At 36.5% G+C, this 18172-nt stretch overlaps 1 protein-coding gene and 1 long non-coding RNA gene across 9 annotated transcripts in view; both read right to left on the bottom strand.

The window, feature by feature from the left end:
- Window positions 1–18172, bottom strand: part of PTPN4 (protein tyrosine phosphatase non-receptor type 4) — a 187988-nt gene that overhangs the window by 21989 nt on the left and 147827 nt on the right. For 6 of the 8 annotated variants that reach the window (XM_070768928.1, XM_070768931.1, XM_070768934.1 and 3 more), the window contains 9 exons: window positions 18007–18166; window positions 15016–15099; window positions 14868–14924; window positions 8520–8676; window positions 4590–4756; window positions 3634–3724; window positions 3488–3549; window positions 3125–3202; window positions 1220–1366 (listed from right to left, as the gene is read on the bottom strand). In XM_070768928.1, the coding sequence (XP_070625029.1) occupies window positions 1220–1366; window positions 3125–3202; window positions 3488–3549; window positions 3634–3724; window positions 4590–4756; window positions 8520–8676; window positions 14868–14924; window positions 15016–15099; window positions 18007–18166 (1003 nt within the window). The remainder of the gene's footprint in view (window positions 1–1219; window positions 1367–3124; window positions 3203–3487; window positions 3550–3633; window positions 3725–4589; window positions 4757–8519; window positions 8677–14867; window positions 14925–15015; window positions 15100–18006; window positions 18167–18172) is intronic. The other 2 variants (XM_070768942.1, XM_019973937.2) reach the window with 1 other exon arrangement.
- On the bottom strand, window positions 5184–8511 carry LOC139176680 (uncharacterized). Its single transcript, XR_011561079.1, has 2 exons — window positions 7934–8511; window positions 5184–7309 (listed from the first exon to the last, which is right to left on the bottom strand). It is a non-coding gene; the product is annotated as an uncharacterized lncRNA (long non-coding RNA).

The following is an 18172-nucleotide window of genomic DNA, read 5'->3' as shown; positions in this document are numbered from 1 at the left end:
CCCCATGTCATTTTACTCCTTAACTTCCAGCAGAGTCTCCATCTGGAGCGTGGATATCCTCTGCGACCATTTATTTGCCTGGGCTTCTAAGACCCACTAGAGAAGGTGTCTAAGGTGGGGCACCTTCCGCTATTCGAGAGGGCGCCTGCGGCCTCCGTGGTCAGAGCTAACCTGGTGTCACGGGTTATATTGATTTTCCGTGTAAACCAAGCTACTCAGCTTCTTTTATCCACTGAATTTTCCTACTGAGCTATCCTCATTCTATTACTCTTTATATCTCTAATTAACATTTGAATAGGTCACTTAAGCCGTCTCTCCTTCGAATATCCTTGATCAGCCGGGGCTGGACCCCGGCAGTGTTTGGTGACTGGCTTTGTTTACTTAGAATAATGTTTTCTAGGTTTATCCATGTTGCAGCATGTATCACTTTTCATACCTTCTTATTGCTAAATAATATTCAACTGTATGACTACACCATATTTTATCTGGTACATTTCGCTTCTTTCTACCTATGGGCTACTAAGAATAACGCTGCTGTGAACATCTGTGCACCAGTTTTTGTGTGGACATGTATTTAATTCTCTTGGGTATTTCTATGAGTGAAATTGCTGAGCTGCAGTCACAATGTTTAGCCGCTTGAAGAAATGAAGGGTGTCTTCAAGGTAGTTGCATCATTTACCAAATCCATCAGCACGACAGTAGGTTCCACTGTCTCCACATCATTACCAACATTGATTATTTTCTGTCATATTTACTTTAGCTATCCAACTAGCTATGAAGTAGTATCTCACTGTAGCTTTCACTTGCATTTCCTTGGCGACTAATGATGCTGAGTATCTTTTCATGATCTTATTGGTCATTTGAATGTCTTCTTTGGAGAATCATCTATTTAGATCCTTTGGCCATTTTTAAATGGGATATTGTTATTTCATGGCTAAGTTGTATGAATTCTTCACACATTATAAATACAAATCACTTATTCAAACATATTATCAGTCCATTTAAATAATAATAATAACAGCTAACATCACATTTCTTTTAACACAGTATGTGTTAGTTGCAGTTTAAGCATTTAACCATGATGATTTTAATCATGACACCATAAGAAAGGAAGTTTAAAGATTACAAAAGAGAGTAAATCAATATGAATATTTTAACTATAGATGTAACGTAATTTGAAAAATGTCTGAGCAATGTGTAAGATTCAAGTATGACTTACTCTGCCACGTTCAACCTGTGTGGTCAACATCACAACCATGGAGGAGCCTTGTTCCCAAGTCATCTGCCAAAAATCTGTACAAGTGTGTGGTAATGGCCCTTGACAAGCAATGTACTGATTTATAATTCTAGAAGAAGGAATTTCCATCTAAAAAGAAAAAGACACAAAACCAAAATTGCTTTGCATTATTACTTTTTCTTAGGATCAAATATAGGAAAATCATCTACTAAATGATAACTGAATTAATCTCAATAAATTGCAGAGTCAGTAAAACAAATCTCTATCAACTATTTTATTTGAAGAAGTTTCTTGGCAATGTGCAGTAGCTATATATACTTATCTTTCAATTAGTGGAAACAGAAATTTAAATATTTTCCAAAGTACTCTTATGAAATTAAAAGCATCTATATAGAGAATCCTGTTTCACAGGCAGGGACTTGGTATAGAAATAAAAAATATTTCTCTCTATAGGAAACAAACACTATATATAAAAATAAACAACAAGGTTCTACTATAAAGCACAGGGAATATATTCGATATCTTTTAAGTTAAAATGGAAAAGAAAAAAAATGTTTCTAAACAGCTTATTAGTAAATTTTGTGAGGAGCAAAAATTCTGCCATTTGCTTTAGTTTAGATTTTTCATATTACATATGTGTTTGTATATTATGTAATATGCATATAATTATATATAATATACATATAACATGAAAAGATTGGCAAGTATTTTAAATTCATTATTTTCAGAAGTTAAGACTGTAACTATTTGGGGAAGATAAACTATCATCCTATTACATTTTAAACACTGAATTCAAAAGGTGCATGTGTTTATTTCTGGGCTTCCCTGGTGGCTCTGCTGGTAAAGAATCTGCCTCCAATGTGGGAAACTTGGATTCGATCTCTGGGTTGGGAACATCCCTGGAGAAGGGAACGGCTACCCACTCTAGTCTTCTGGCCTGGAAAGTTTTATGGACTGTATATAATCCATGGGGTCGCAAAGAGTCAGACATGACTGAGCGACTTTGACTTTCACCTCACTCACCATACTGTTGTTAACACTTTGAACAATAATAACAACAAGCACTTAAATTATTCACAAAAAATACAAATCAAACTGTAAGAAATTACCATTTTTTACCTACTAGATTGAAATATCAGAAAATTTGATAATACCATATACACATATGTAGCCTTTATCAGAAATCACGGGTTCATATATGCATTGGAATTCAGAATTTGGGGGATTTTTGAAAGGTTCTTCAGTGCACACACCATGTAATAAGTAATGTTCCTTGCAAGCTATAGGTCATTATTCTGTAATCAGTCATTATCAAAAAGTCTACAAATAATAAATGCTGGAGAGGGTGCAGAGAAAAGGGAACCCTCTTGCACGGTTGGTGGGAATGTAAATTGATACAGCCACAGTGGAAGATGGTATGGATATTCCTTAAAATTCTAGGAATAAAACCACCATGTGACCCAGCAATCCCACTCCTAGGCATATACCCTGAGGAAACCAAAACTGAAAAAGACACATGTACCCCAATATTCACTGCAGCACTATTTACAATAGCTAGAACATGGAAGCAACCTATATGTCCATCGACAGATGACTGGATAAAGAAGCTGTGGTACGTATATACAATGGAATATTACTCAGCCATAAAAAGGATCACATTCAAATCAGTTCTAATGAAGTGGATGAACCTACAGTCTATTATACAGTGTGAAATTAAGTCAGAGACAGAAAGATAAACATCGTATACTAACACATATATATGAAATCTAGAAAGATGGTACCGATTAATTTATTTCTGAAGAAAGAGATATAGAGAACAGATTTATGGACACGGGGAGTGGATTAGAAGAGGGTGAGATGTATGGAGAGAGAAACATGGAAACTTACATTACCATATGTAAAATAGATAGCCAATGGGAACTTGCTGTATGACTCATGGATCTCAAACAGGGGCTCTGTATCAACCTAGAGGGGTGGGATGGGGAGAGAGATGGGAGGGAGGTTCGAGAGGGAGGGGACATATGTATAATACTTACAGCTGATTCATGTTGAGGTTTGACAGAAAACAACAAAATTCTGTAAAGCAATTATCCTTCAATTAAGAAACAAATCAACTTTTTAAAAAAGTCCTCATCACAGGTACAAAGTAAAGTTGATCCTCATTAATTATGGATTCAAGAACAAACCTCAAAGTTTAGATCAGCCCCTCTTATTATAAACGACAAAGGTATAATTAAAAAAAAAACTTACATTTATATAATTTGCATTGATATAGTCTTCATTACCCTTTAAAATGACCCGTGTAGCATCATCTGAAAAAATTTAAAAGAAAGAATATTTTAATAAAGTTATGTTAAGAAGATTAAACTTAACACACAAAGAAAATAGATACTTACAAGGCGAAATATCTCTGTATCTATTTTTGGAAATGTTCTGAGGTAATTTGGCACAACACATTGTCATTCCAGGCTTTTTCCGATATAGTTGCTAAAAAAAGAAAGTACAAGACAGGTTCAGAAAGCCATCGAGAGTTTTTACTTTTTTAGACTTGATTCTATGCTATCAAGAAATGGGTTTTTACCTTGGAATACCTCATCTATACAATGATGTATCTTAGGTTAGTAAAGTATTAAACCAGGTTTGCAAAGCTGAATTCTGCAAAATTTCTAATTTGAATTATAAACATTTTGAAAAATGGTAAAACATGTAAAAACAATTTTGCTTACAGAAAGAGTACCTGAAGTTTTAAATAGCAAATCTATAGGAAATATTTATTTCATTTATTTTATATTTAAAGGTACTCCTTTATTTCTTTTTTAACATATATCCACTCTTTGTTAGATTTTTCTTCCCATTTAGGTAGCATTCATTTAGAGGTGTTTAAAAGGAAAACTGATGTGCCCTAAATATTTTATCATCATTTATCTATAACATATACTCCAGAGCAACAGATATTAATGATGGCTAACTATGTTGAAAAAAATTAGAGAAGGATTAAATATGACAAGGCACAAAAACTATTCTTTAATTCAGGATTTTTAAGTCTATAATAGTCTATCTTCATCTGCAGCCTTTCATAAAAACAGCTATTTAATTATAGAAAAAAATGTTGTTTGATGACATAGACCTATAAAATATTTTCTCCCTCTTTTAAACTGATACCTATTAGTGAAACCACAGCTAGAATTTGGGGAGTAATTTTTAAAACTTTACACTTTACAGCTCTTTTTGCCAATATTTCTCAGTAATATTTTATTAATACATTATAACTGATACTAGATTAGGCAGTTAAGAAGTCATGAAATTAATAAAAAAATATGGGCAAACACCTTTTCTATATCATGTTACTTACATCAAACTGTGTCAGTACTGTTCCTGTGATAAGGCCCTCAGCCAGCTGGATCATCGACTCTCGCAGGGAGTGGTCATCCTGTTGGACACTGTCGAGAGGGGCTTTCTCAGGAATGTACTGGAAGTCTGGCTCATTTTCTAGCTTTTCTTCCACTACATCATACACAGCTACAAACACAAAACCAATATGGAAACCTTAATGAACTGGCAAAAGGAATTTATCAGATATTATTTAATTTAAAGTGAAAAAAATATTCACTTATTTGTCACTCATCAGATCTGAGTCTGGGGTCACTGTATATGGGCCAAGAATGTTGTAGAGTTGAAAAAGTACCTCTGGGGAAAAGAAGGGTTCTTGGCCATTATTGCTGAAAATGTCTGCAACTTGCAGAGACAGTAAGAAAAAGAGGAATGTCAAGAAGATCTGCTCTGAACATATCTGTCCTTAATCTGTAGAATCTTGGGCAACAGCACCAATGGAGACCTATCCACCACACATGTAGACAGGAAGAGTTACACATGAACTGAACAGAATGCTACACTAAATATGTTCTATTGTTGTTTTTCGACATATTTATTAAACAACTTAGAGGACTAGTTTTTTTTATTTTTTAATATATTTCTTTATTTGGCTGCACAAGTAAGGCACTTGGGATCTAGTTCCCTGACCAGGGATGGAAACCAGGCCCTCTTCTGCCTTGGGAGTGTGGCGTTCTAACCACTGGACCACTGGGAAGTCCCAGGAAACCAAATTTCCAAGGAGAATTCTAGGCCAGAATTCATAGTCATGGGAGTGAGGAGAGCCAAACTCTAGGCTGTAATCCTTAGCCCAGTCTCAGCCTGCCCTCCTCTTCTTTCCACCCTCAGCTTCACCCTGTAATTCAGGGGCCTATAAACATACCATGAACAACATCTCAGTCCACACAGAAGCTCAGTCTACACTCCTGTGGAAACTGCTTCTTATGATACCTTATTGGCCTATATCCTGTCACCAACCCTTGGGAGAACGGACCTGGGAAAACTGGCCACAAAAACCCAGGAAGCAGGCTCAGAGCTATTTGGTCAGAGAACTGAGAGTTGAAAAAAAGTGGTCTAGAAAGGAAGGAGAGGCCATAGATGCTGGCTTGCATGCACCCTTGGTCCTGCAGAATCCTGACCCCCATGGGGGCAGCAGAGCTGAAGAAGGACAGAACCTTCTAAAGGACAGAGTCAAGCTCCTGCCTTTAAGAGGCTTTGTTCCCGCTCAGATACAAATGCATTTTTGAGAAGAACAGATTTCTGAAATGAAGAATGCAAAGACAAAAAGATATGAATGCGTTTTGTCTAAGAAGAAATAAGATTTAAAGAGGAAAAGACCAGGAAAAACAAGCTCTTATTTTCTGATATTTTTAACTAATTAATTGATTACGGCTGTGCTGGGTCTTCATTGATGCCTGTGGGCTCTCTCTGGTTGTGGTGCATAGGGTTCTCACTGCAGTGGCTTCTCCTGTTGCAGAGCATGAGTTCTAAGCTCTCAGGCTCTAGAGCGCAGGCTCAGTGGCTGTGGCACATGGGCTTAGTTGCTCTGCAGCATGTGGAATCTTTCGGACCAGGGATTCAACCCATGGCCCCTGCACTGGCAGGCAGACTCTTAACCAGTAGACCACCAGGGAAGTCCTTTTCTGATATTTTTGACAAACATAATTTAAATTTTTGATTATACATTATTTTTTTTTTTTTAAATGGATATGACACCTGCACTGAAAGTGAATCCTGGTCCAGATTTTAATGATAAAACAGTATTAGAAAGATATTTGCCAAAAGAAGTAGGTACCAGGTGGGTTCCTCTCCTAAAGTATAAATGGAGTAACTTGGAGTTGCAAAATGACCATGCCTTTTCCATTATATAGACTTTTGTTCATATTCTCTCTCTGTACTAGTCATGAATTTGCAAGCAGGTAATGAACGTCTTCGTGAATAAATGTCTTCAACTATAATACGATGTTAATTCACTTGTCTCACTGGATGGCTGTAAACATTAAATGAGAAGGTATGAAAGAGCCAGGTCTATGGAAAGCATTTAAGAATTATTAGCTAATATGATTATTAAGTTCTCCAGGATCTGTTATCAAGAGAAAATTGAAAAAAATAATCAAATTCAGAGACAACTCTTAGTATGAAAATTAAGTTGCTTTATGTGACAGAAAATGCCTAAAAATATCCAATCTAAATAAATGAGTTCCTTTAAAAGTCAAAAATGTAACATTCTGTTGAAGTCTTCTAAATTTTCCTAGAAAGCTAATTTTTTTTTTTTTTTTAAACAAATTGAAGGTGTATGGCAATTCTGTGTTGAGCAAGCCTACTGGTATCACTTTTCAAGCAGCATTTGTTACTTTATGTCTCTCATATTTTTGTAATTCTCCCAATAAATTTCAAACTTTTTGTTTTTATTATATTTGTTATAGTGCTCTATGATCAATGATCTTTGATTTAGTATTTCAAAAAAGATTATGACTCCCTGAAGGTTCAGATGATGATAGCAATTTTTAGCAATAAAGTATTTTTAAATTAAGGTATGTACATTACATACTTAACAGACTACAGCATAGTATCAACAAAACTTTTATATGTACTGAGAAATAAAAAAAATATGTGACTTGCTTTATTGTAGTATTTTATTTATTTACTGTGATATTTATTGTGATGGTCTGGAACTGAAACTGCAATATCTCCAAGGTCTGCCTGTAGAGAAGATAAAATGAAAATGTCTGTACCCAAGAGGCAAAATGGGTGTGTAGGGGAGTAGATATTTCTAATTACATTTTGCTCCTTATGGTATGTAGTCAGCAACTAACAATGTGACATTAACCAATAATTACTCTTCTGACTAAAACTATGATTAACAATAAACTGTTCAGAACAAAACTAGAAGAATATGTCTAACACTAGATAGTACAGGCACTTAAGAATTTTTTCTCAGAGGAGAATGATTAATGTTGAGGAAACTTGAAACTATGCCATTATGAACACAGGTTGAAGGACCTGGGATTGTATAACTGGAAAAGAAAAAAAAAGGACAGCTTCTAGTAAAACTCACTGCAAAACACTGATGAGGGATTGAACTTATCTGTATTATGTTTAGTCTGCATACTGCATAGCACAAAGAGACAGCACTAGAAACACTGGGATTGAAGGAAGATGGACTTTTAGGTCAATTAATAATTTCACACTGTCCACAGGGGGAATGAACTGCTTCAGGAGCCACTGAGCACTCCACACATGGCAGGATATTCTTGAGGCTGTCATGGAAACTAAACTCTAGCTTGTTGGTTTTCTACAGGTGGAACAGCAAGTATATCTGAGTACCTAGGACTCCTTGAGCACCTTGGGGGTGAGAGAGGCAATTTCAGTCATGGTGGTCTGGAGAGAACTTCCTGAGGCTGACATCTCAGCAGAGCCCTGAACGATGTGAAGGTATACACTGTACAAACGTCAAGAGGAGTGCTTTAAGCAGAAGGACCACCAAGAAGGCCATTACAGACAACAAGAGAGTGAGGAAGGCAGAGGGGCAGGCAAGGTGGCTGAAAATTTGCATTTGACTCTACATGTGAACAGTTCTCTGGTGGCTCAGTGGTTAAAAAAAATCCACCTACCAATTCAGGAAACATGGGTTCGATTCCTGGGCTGGGAAGATCCCCTGGAGAAGGAAATGGCAAACCACTCCAATATTCTTGCCTAGAAAATCCCATTAACAAAGGAGCCTGGTGGGCTACAGTCCATGGGGTCTCAAAAGAATTGGGCATGACTTAGCGACTAAACAACCACCTCTCTGAATGGAAGCCACAGGTCAGTCTGGTGTGACCAAGTTCTAAGAAGTCCACTCTAGCTGCTGTGTCTAGTAATAAACATGAGGGAATTATTAAAAACATGCAGTAAATCATAGAGTACCCACCGTTAGGACGAACTAGAAGGACCAACTCCCCAGAATGTCTCTCACAGCTCGCTTTGATCAGCAAGACCACCTGGTCGTGGGTGTGCTCTGCAATGTCCTGACCGTTGATCAGTACCACTTGGTCCCCTTCATTCAATCGAGGGACACACAGGTCAGCCTGTCAAGGGATGCAAAGAAGGTTTCAAATTCACATGTAGCTTTCTGGAAGTAAGGAACAGCAATTTACTTTTATAGACTCCAGAGCAGAAATAAAATTACATACTGAAATCATCTATCCATTCACTCATCTATTAAAAAAACAGAAATAGAAAACTCACTTTCAGACCTCCCTGGTGGTCCAGTGGTGAACAATTCATCTGCCAATGCAGGGGACACAGGTTCAATCCCTGGTCCAGGAAGATGGGGCAGCTAAGCCTGGGCACCACAACTACTGAGTCTGTGCTCCAGAGCCTGTGCTCCGCAACCAGAGAAGCCACCAAAATGAGAAGCCCATGTACAACTAGAGTAGCCCCTGCTTGCAGCAACTAGAGAAAGCCTGCATGCAGCAATGAAAACTCAGTGCAAACAATAAGAAATTAAAAACAAAACTCACTTTCCTATAAAGACATCCTTTTTTTCCTTCTTTATTAATAATTTTCCCCCTGATGCCCTAGTACAATTCCAGACATACAAGTAAGACTAATGCTCTCAAGTGCATAGATCAAGGTAGCTCTCACTTTGCACTGTCCAGATACATACAAATTTCAGTTGCACAGTTGAGTTAAATAACACCAAACTCCTAACATGGTGCGAATTTCAGTTACTGCATAAATTACAAGTAACTGCATAAAATTCAAAACTCGCTGTTAGCCCGACAGTCCAAAAATCACTATATAAATCATAAATATGCAGCATGATCAATGACCAATCACATCCCTTCTTTCCAAATGTACTGATGGCTTGTTGTTATGCATCAGTTACTCAGTTCATATGGAGATAGCAAAGCAGGTACTTGTGTGGTCTCCTTGTCTCCCAAAGATAAACCCATTTTGAGTAAGGAGTAACTGGCCAAAAAGTTACGAGAGCAGCAAAGAAACAAAAAGGGACAGTGCTGAAGGTGAAATTCAAAGTGAACATAAATGGAGTTATAGAAGTAACTGACTATGTAAATATCAACATTTCTATTGTTTGAGAGACCCTAGATATGCAGAGAAAGGAATTTAGAGAAGATGAACTTATTAGAGAGAAGAACTTATTTAGAGAAGATGAACTTTCACAAATGATGAAAGTGGCTGTGACAAGAAGGATGAAGATGTCCAAGGAAGTGATGCTGGCAAGAAACTTCTTGGGACTTCCCTGGCGGTCCAGTGGTTAAGACTCCACACATCCAATGCAGGGGGTGTAGGTTCTATCCCTGGTCAGGAAAATACCATCCCACATGCCACAGTGTGGCAAAAAATAAAAATAAAAAATTGAGAGGAAATAAAAATGGACAGATCTTTAAAAAACAAAAACTCAATCCAGGAAGTCCTGGAAGATATTTCATATCACTGAAAGTGCAAAGGGCAAGGGGAAGTGGGATCCAAACTTAGATAGAATTATCACTATTTGTTGAGATAAATAAGGAAAAACGCTCACCCTGTAATTTAGGGTATATGACAAGAAAAAGAAAAGCACTGTTCACAAATTACCTTTGGTAAGTTTTCACAAAGAAATAAAATACTTTGATTCTCAATGTTTCTAATGTTCTGAATTACAGGATAATAAATCAGTATTAGTTTATTATTTCTTCATTTCCCAATACGTTTAAAAAAGAAAGCATCAGAAATTTTAACGTTTTGATAAAAAATTTAAAGGTCATGGAAAAAAACACAATTTTCCCCACTGACTCAGTACGGGTTCAGGCCATATGGTTATATTTATAGCCCTGCACCACTGTGCGAAAACAAACAAGTAAATAAGGTAAAAGAAACCAACAGAAATATGGACAGCCTGTTCCAGGAATACAGTAATGAGAATACAACAGAATTAAGTTTGCAGGATGATGGGGCTGGGCCTTACAGAAAGGGCTGTGGCAAAGGCTTGAAAGATGGAAGCAGGACTAAACTCACTATATAACACAAAGTCAACGAAATCCAACAAGGTACTGTCATTAATAGAAAGAGCACTGATCCAGAAGTCAGGTTCTTCCACTGCTGCTTATGAAATGTGTGATTTTAGACACCTGAAATTCTGAAAATGGAACAGGTATCTATTTTAATTATGCATAGTTGTAAAATTTAAAAAACGAGATATTTCAATGTAAAGAATTAAAACCGGGAAAATTCAAAATTAAGGTTCAGACCATTCCCTTGAGGTGCTCTTTCTCTATTTCTCGGCATGTTATAGCACACTACTAGTTACCTATTATAACTGAAGGGAACCCTCTTACACTTAATCATCTTCTGCTCTTTGTCAGGTATAATTTCTTACTTGCATTTCATTCTGATTTGGAGTCTACATCAGATGAATTTTGCTGGGACAACAGCTATTGGCTTGAATATGATCAGACAGGAAGAAATACACGACTTTGGAAATTGCTGTTGTTCAGTCACGAAGTCATGTTTGACTCTTTGCAAACCCATGGACTGCAGCACGCCAGGCTTGGAAATAACTTGAAAATTACTCTGTTTCAAAAGGTGTCCAATAGAGAAAATGACATTAAACTATTTTAAACACTGCCCTTTTCTACCAATCACCTAAAATGAGGTTTCTAAACACTGTAATGGTCTCTAAGTTAATAATATTTATTTTGTTATTTATTTAACTGATTCTAAAGTCAGCCACTATTTACAGAACATCGTTCTGGCAGAAAGGAAAAATTACCAATATAGTAATCTGTATAGCCTAAAAAAAATTTAGAATTATACAGTTCTGTTTGGAAATTAACCTGTCTATAGAGTGCTCCCTGAACATCCTTGACTGAATTGCAAACTATCCACGTTCACTGCTCAGAAAAAATCAATATTTGTTTTATGACTTTACCTGGCATACAAATAAAAAAAGATTTCTTTCCTAATTGTAAGGGCAATACATGCTCACCATCATGATTCAGACAATTAAAAAAAGGAAGCAAGAGATAAATATCAGTAATTCCACCACCACAGTGAAATACTGTTAACGATTTCAGCATGTTTCCAGATTTTTAAAACATAACTCAATTAAAAAAACTGGATAAAACACATATGAAATTATAATATGTATTTTCATTTAGTTGATTTACAATATTGTGTTAGTCTCAGAAGTACAGGTAAGTGATTCAGTTATACATATTAATACAGGTATGTCTTTCAGTTCTTTTCCATTACAGGTTATTACAAGACATTGAATATAGTTCCCTGTGCAATGAAAGTAAATCCTTGCTACTTAACCATTTATATACGTGGTGTGTATCTGTTAATCCTGAACTCCTAACTCACCCCTCCTAGCCTCTTCCCTCTTTGGTAACCATAAGTTTCCTTTTTATGTCTCTGAGTCTGTCTCTGTTTTATAAATAAATTTATTTGTATTATCTTTAGATTCTACATATAAATAATACCATATAATATTTGTCTTTTTCTGTCTGATTGACTTCACTCAGTTTGATAATCTCTAGGTCCATTCACATTGCTGCAAATAGCATTATTTCATTCTTTTTATAGCTGAGTAGTATTCCATTGTAAAATATTTTTCAAAATACTATCTTACGAAAACCTTTCCATACTTACATAATACTACATCATCTATTATTTCAATAGCCGCAAACCAAAGCATAATTTATTTAGTCAGCTCTAATGATGTACATTTTGATCTTCCCTCCAATTTTAATTTTCACAAACTACAATGAACATTGTTGTGTATCCTATGTTCTGTTTCATAAGAGGTAATTTTTAAAAGTAGAATTATCAGGTCAAAAGACATATATTTGACTTTTAGTTAAAACTTTTGTACTGGGGAAAGCTATACACTGCACAGTTTAAAAAGCTGACTTGGTCTGTAAGATTATTAGGACAAGAAACCATTTTCTGCATTCTTCCCTATGCTCCCCTCATCCCCCCACCACCTCATTTGAGGCAACTAGTTTCAACATTTTAGCTACAGCTTTTGTATTTACCTTAGTATCACTATGTAACTTTGCAATTTCATTTTTTAGTTTTTATTTTAGACATTATCTTTCTACTTGATAAATGAGAATACAGCCACCTCTCACCTCATCTTGCAGTAGCCCTGTCCCCCAATACATATTTTCCTATACATACTAAACAAATAATTTTGGACTACTTCCCTTATCTTTCACATGTGTAGTAAGTTTATTTTATACATCACATCCCTGTCTTGTCACTTCTGATCACAAGGGATTTGTTTAAAACAGGACATTTGATCCAAGCTGAATCTATGAGGTTTTGCTTCCTCTGAGTCTATAATTTAGAGTGAGGAGTCTAATGACTCTGGGGTGCTGAGCTGGTTACATAAAATACAAACCCAGAAGTTGCTGGTAGGCACATCCCTTCAAAAGAACTGAGGGACATAATAGTGGCAGCTACACAGTTTCTATTTAGTTGAAATTTTGGAGTCACCATCATATCTAAACAAAGAGTGTGTCTGTGGTGCTAATGTTACAGGAACTTGGCTTGAAGCTGCTACTAAGTACACTTTTCATTTAGAATGTATTTTATTGTAGCTTGAGAGATTAAGCTGATTCCAGTACAGACCGGTTTACACCGAGAAAGAAAAATTCACAAAAAAAGAAATGGACATGAAAAGTAGTTCTGATGATTTGTAAAATTCTTTCTAGAAGTCTGATTATATTCCTGTCTTGGGGTTTTGTGATACACCTCTACAGCTGTACGAAAAATTTTGTATTTATAATTAAGCCAGGGGTATGCAGTGACAGACTTTATTTTCTTGGGCTCCAAAATTACTGCAGCCATAAAATTAAAAGATACCTGCTCCTTGGAAGGAAAGCTATGACAAACCCTAGATGGTGTACACCCTAGATGGTGTATTCAAAACCCTAGACATCAGTTTGCTGATAAAGGTCCACATAGTCAAAGCTATGGTTTTTTTCAATAGTCACGTATGGATATGAGAGTTGAATCATAAAGAAGGCTGCTACACAATTTCTACTCAGTAGAGATTTTGGAATCACCAAAGAATTGATACTTTCAAATTATGGTGCTGGAGATTACTTTTGAGAGTCCCTTGAACTGTAAGGCGATCAAACCAGTCAATCCTAAAGGAAATCAACCCTGAATATTTATTGAAAGGACTGATGCTGAAGCTCCAATACTTTGGCCACCTGACGCAAAGAGCCGACTCACTGGAAAGGACCCTGATGCTGGGAACAATTAAAGAGGAGAAGGGGGTGACAGAGGATGAGATGGTTAGACAGGATCACCGACTCAATGGACATGAATCTGAGCAGACTCTAGGACACAGTGAAGGACAGGGAGTGCTGCAGTCCATAGGCTCACAGTGTGCTATAGGCCACGGGGTCACAAAGACTCAGACACAACTTAACAACAACAAAAATTTCACAAGTACTCTGTTATTTGCAATCAACAAGTTCTTAAAAACCAGAACCAAAACTATATATCATGATATCCTTGATCAATCTTGACTGTGATCTTCAAATCAACTTTGAGGTTGCTGCAAAGCACCAAAATCCCATAACTGGTCTCTTTCTCTCAGGCTGCAGGTTCCTACCTTTCCCAGGACAGAGACAGTTAAATGATAATGGGTACTGACTCAAAGTTTTTTAAGAAAAATGCAGTTAAACAGAATAAACAACAGAAACGGGAATCTGAAAGCAGTATTTACTATATAATGAGCAATAAAAATGATGTATCCACAATTTATTAAGAATTGTCCTTATGATTCACAAGCAGAAAGTTTATGAGTGCTGAAGCTGAAAGAAAGGGCAGGGGGGCAGGGGGGTTTTCATCATCATGGGTACATACAGTATTTTCTTTACTTTTGCTTAGCATGTTCACAATAAAGAGTTTCAAATAAATATTTTAAACAGAAAGTAGACAAATATAATGTAAATAAATGATTCTAAATGAAAAAAGAAGTCAATGAAAAAGCAAACAAACTATACCTCTGTCTACATTTTGCTATTTAGAGGGGTTATTTTGATAGAATCTAGAGTCTTTGTAAAAACAAGTATTTGAAAAACTGTTCTAGAAGATAGGGAAGAAATAAAAATTAACTTCTCAGCAATTTAGGAGATTCAGCAAACAACATGTGATACTTGACAAATTAAATGATTCATTTCATTGTTTTATTTATACCAAGAAAATAAGTATGTATTTTTGAAGCTAGGATCACTGAGAAGGCTGTTGAACTCACAGGGGTTCCTGGCGCAACTCGGGACACGATCACAGGCATCTTCTGGTCACATCCTCCCTTCACATTAGAGTAAATCAAGCATTAGTCAGCATAACAGATATAGAAACACCTTATTTAAAAGATAAGTGCAATACAAATTCTAAGTTACCTTTACATTGAATCCAAACCTCCCATTTTCATCAGGTTTCATTCTGATTAGAACGAGATTATCATGTGGAATACCACCGTTAGGCTTAAAAAGACAAAAATAGATGACTCATCATTCTCTTCATTTATAGGCTACTTACTTTCAGATATACAGGAAGCATGCTTTGTGTATGTTGATATTATCTAAAGTGTATAAAGAATCATAATTCAAATTTCTCTCTTGCCTTACCACTGTATACTGGACTATAGGCGCCAGAGTAACAGGGCCTTTATTAATTACCTAATTAATTAACCACAGTGTCCCTAGAACCTGGCTCAAAGCTTTGCACAGAGCAAGTATTTGTAAGTTTTACATGAATTCATGATTCCCTCTGCTTTTTAAAAACAGCTTCATTGAGACACAATTTACTACACTTCACCCATTCAGAAAGTATAATTCAAAAATTTCTGCTACAGTGACAAAATTGTACCAACACCCCTACTATTTAACTTTAGAACCTTTTCCTCATCCCCCAAAGAAACCCTGTGTCCATCATCAGTCACTACCCCTCTGCTTGCCCCCATCCCCCAAGTCCTATTCAACCCCTCATCTATTTTCTCTCCCTCTATATATACATACTTGACTATTCTGAACGTTTCATGTATGTAGAATTACACAATATATGGTCATTTGTAGCAGGCTTCTTTCACTAAATGTTTTATGCCTATTCTTTAAGGTAAGTATCTGGCTAATTCTTTCTTATCCTTCAAGACACAGGTCTGAGATGATCATTTCTGGGAAATCTTCCCTTAAATCCACAGCTGAATTAGTTGTATTTATATACTTGTGAATTCCCTCAAGTCACTTCTAATTACAGAACTCATCCTCCTCAATGCACCAGTAGCATCCGACACAGGTGATTACTCTCTCCGTGACCTTCTTCTCATCAGCTAGCTGGCTAGTTTTCTTTCCTACCATTTTGTCTGCATCTTTTCAGTTTCCTTTGCTTTCCATCTCCCTCATGTTTATAGCTTGGAGGACTAAAATTTCAGAATCTCTTATTACGGTAATCTGCATACTCTACACTTCCTGTCTCATGGTTTTAAATATTCTGTCTACATGCCATCAACTCTCAACATTATAACTTCAGCTTCAATCCCTCCCTTCAACTCCAGAATCATGTCTCTAAATGGATTCCTAGTAGACATATCATTGTGCCCCTATCGAGCTCCCGATATTCCCCCCAACACCTGTTCTACCTGGAACCTTTCACGTCCCAGCAAATGGCAACTTCATCCTCCTAGTTGTTTAGGCCCCAAATCTTCCTATTATCCTTGATTATCTCTCCCTAGTACGCTACAACCAGTCCATCAGCAGACTGTGTCAGCTCTACTCTAAAACTCCACCCAGAATACAGCCATGTTGGTCCAATCACCACTGCTTAACAGGATGACACCTCATGGCCAGTTTCTCTACTGCCACCCTGCTTTTGATTTTTTCTCAACATAAAAGCCAGAGTGAAACCATTAAAACCTAAGTGACAGCACATTGCTTCTCTCCTCCGTTATGTCCATTTGCTTCCAATCTCACTTAGAGACCGGACAAAACCTTTACAAGACCGGGTATTTAGGATCTGGCCCTTTCCTGTTCCTTCTAGTTTGCTCATTCTGCTCTGGCCACACTGACCCCCTTGGTGTCCTCTGACAGTATCAGTCACACCCTGTCTTTGCACTGTTGTCCTCTGGGCTTATCTGCTCTCTTGTCAAGTATCCATGTAGTTTATCACCAAACTCATCCTTGGCTCACACTGTAATACTCCACTCTGGAAATTTCCTAGCCCTTTTCTGCCTTGTCTCTGTAGCATTTATCTAATAGGCTATAAATTTATTTAATTTGTTTACAGCTCGTCTCATCCTTATCCTTAGAATATAAGTTCCTTGCAGGCAGAGTTTTTTAAATTTTATTCTACTATATTCCCAGAGCCCATAACAATGCATGGCACAGAGCAGGTATTCAATAAGTAATTTTTGCTTGAGTGGAAAAACAAACTAGACTGTAGATTATTTAACAGCAGGGACAATGTCTGATTTATCTTTGTATGCCCACTACCTACCTTAGTAGGTAAAGAAAGACCTCAGTTAACTATGAACCAATGAATGATACATAGGAATCACCACACAGGTAGCACTAAAGTTGTCGTTCATTTTGAATAAGGATTTTGATCTCTATGATGTGTCTGTGGTGGTACAGTAAGTGTGGGAGAACTTTAAATGGCTGCCTCTGGCTTTTCACTTTTAGACAGTGAGGGAGGATCATGGGTGAAGAACAAGAGGGTAAGTGAGCAATGGCCAACAGGCCATTTGGCATCACCCACACCTCCTGTGGGGCCTCCTCTCCTTGTATCTCATTTTATTCCTTGATATCCCTTTAAGTTTCCTGAAATACACCCATATTTCTGTCTGTCCTATACTTCTTCATAAACACAATGTATCCTTAAAATTTATTAACAACAATCTGACCTTTGATTCATCTACTTGAAAAAGCAATGAAAATTCACAAATCAGGGGATTCTAAAAATTTACCATTTTTGTTTGGTACAAAGTACTAAAATATCTCATGGATATATTTTGAAGAACACAGCAATTATATATTCCAAAGACCTGCATTCAATTTCAAAAGGTTGATTAAAATGATAAAGTTGCTGCACTTAATTATATAATAAAATTAATGATATTTAATAGGCTATCAGCATTTGTTCTGGAAATGTGCTTTGCAAGACTGAAACCAACAAATCTGTCAAAAATTAACTTCTAGCGCAATGTTTTATAAATGATGATAAAAGAAAATTCCACAATTGGGTTATATGATGGCACAAGTTATGAGTAAACATATGATGAAAAAGAGAAAGTACTGTAATATAATTTACAGATAAAACAGGCTAGGGTACAAAAGAAATTTCATTTACAATTAAACATTTTCAAAGAAATGTGAGTATCTGAAGAAACTACTTACAGTAGATTTTTCAGGAGACGATGGAACATCAAATGTTTCATTAACATGGTTTTCCAGATCTTGTTGAGAATGTGAATAATGAATCTGGCTCCAACTGTTTTTCTTTGATTGTTTGGGTGGTAAAGCTGGAGGCTGCCCATCTCCAGGAGTCTCTTGTGATCTAGTT

The sequence above is a fragment of the Bos indicus genome, chromosome 2, assembly GCF_029378745.1.
Source record: "Bos indicus isolate NIAB-ARS_2022 breed Sahiwal x Tharparkar chromosome 2, NIAB-ARS_B.indTharparkar_mat_pri_1.0, whole genome shotgun sequence".
In the NCBI taxonomy this organism is placed as follows: domain Eukaryota; kingdom Metazoa; phylum Chordata; class Mammalia; order Artiodactyla; family Bovidae; genus Bos; species Bos indicus.
This window is presented reverse-complemented; position numbering and strand designations above follow the sequence as displayed.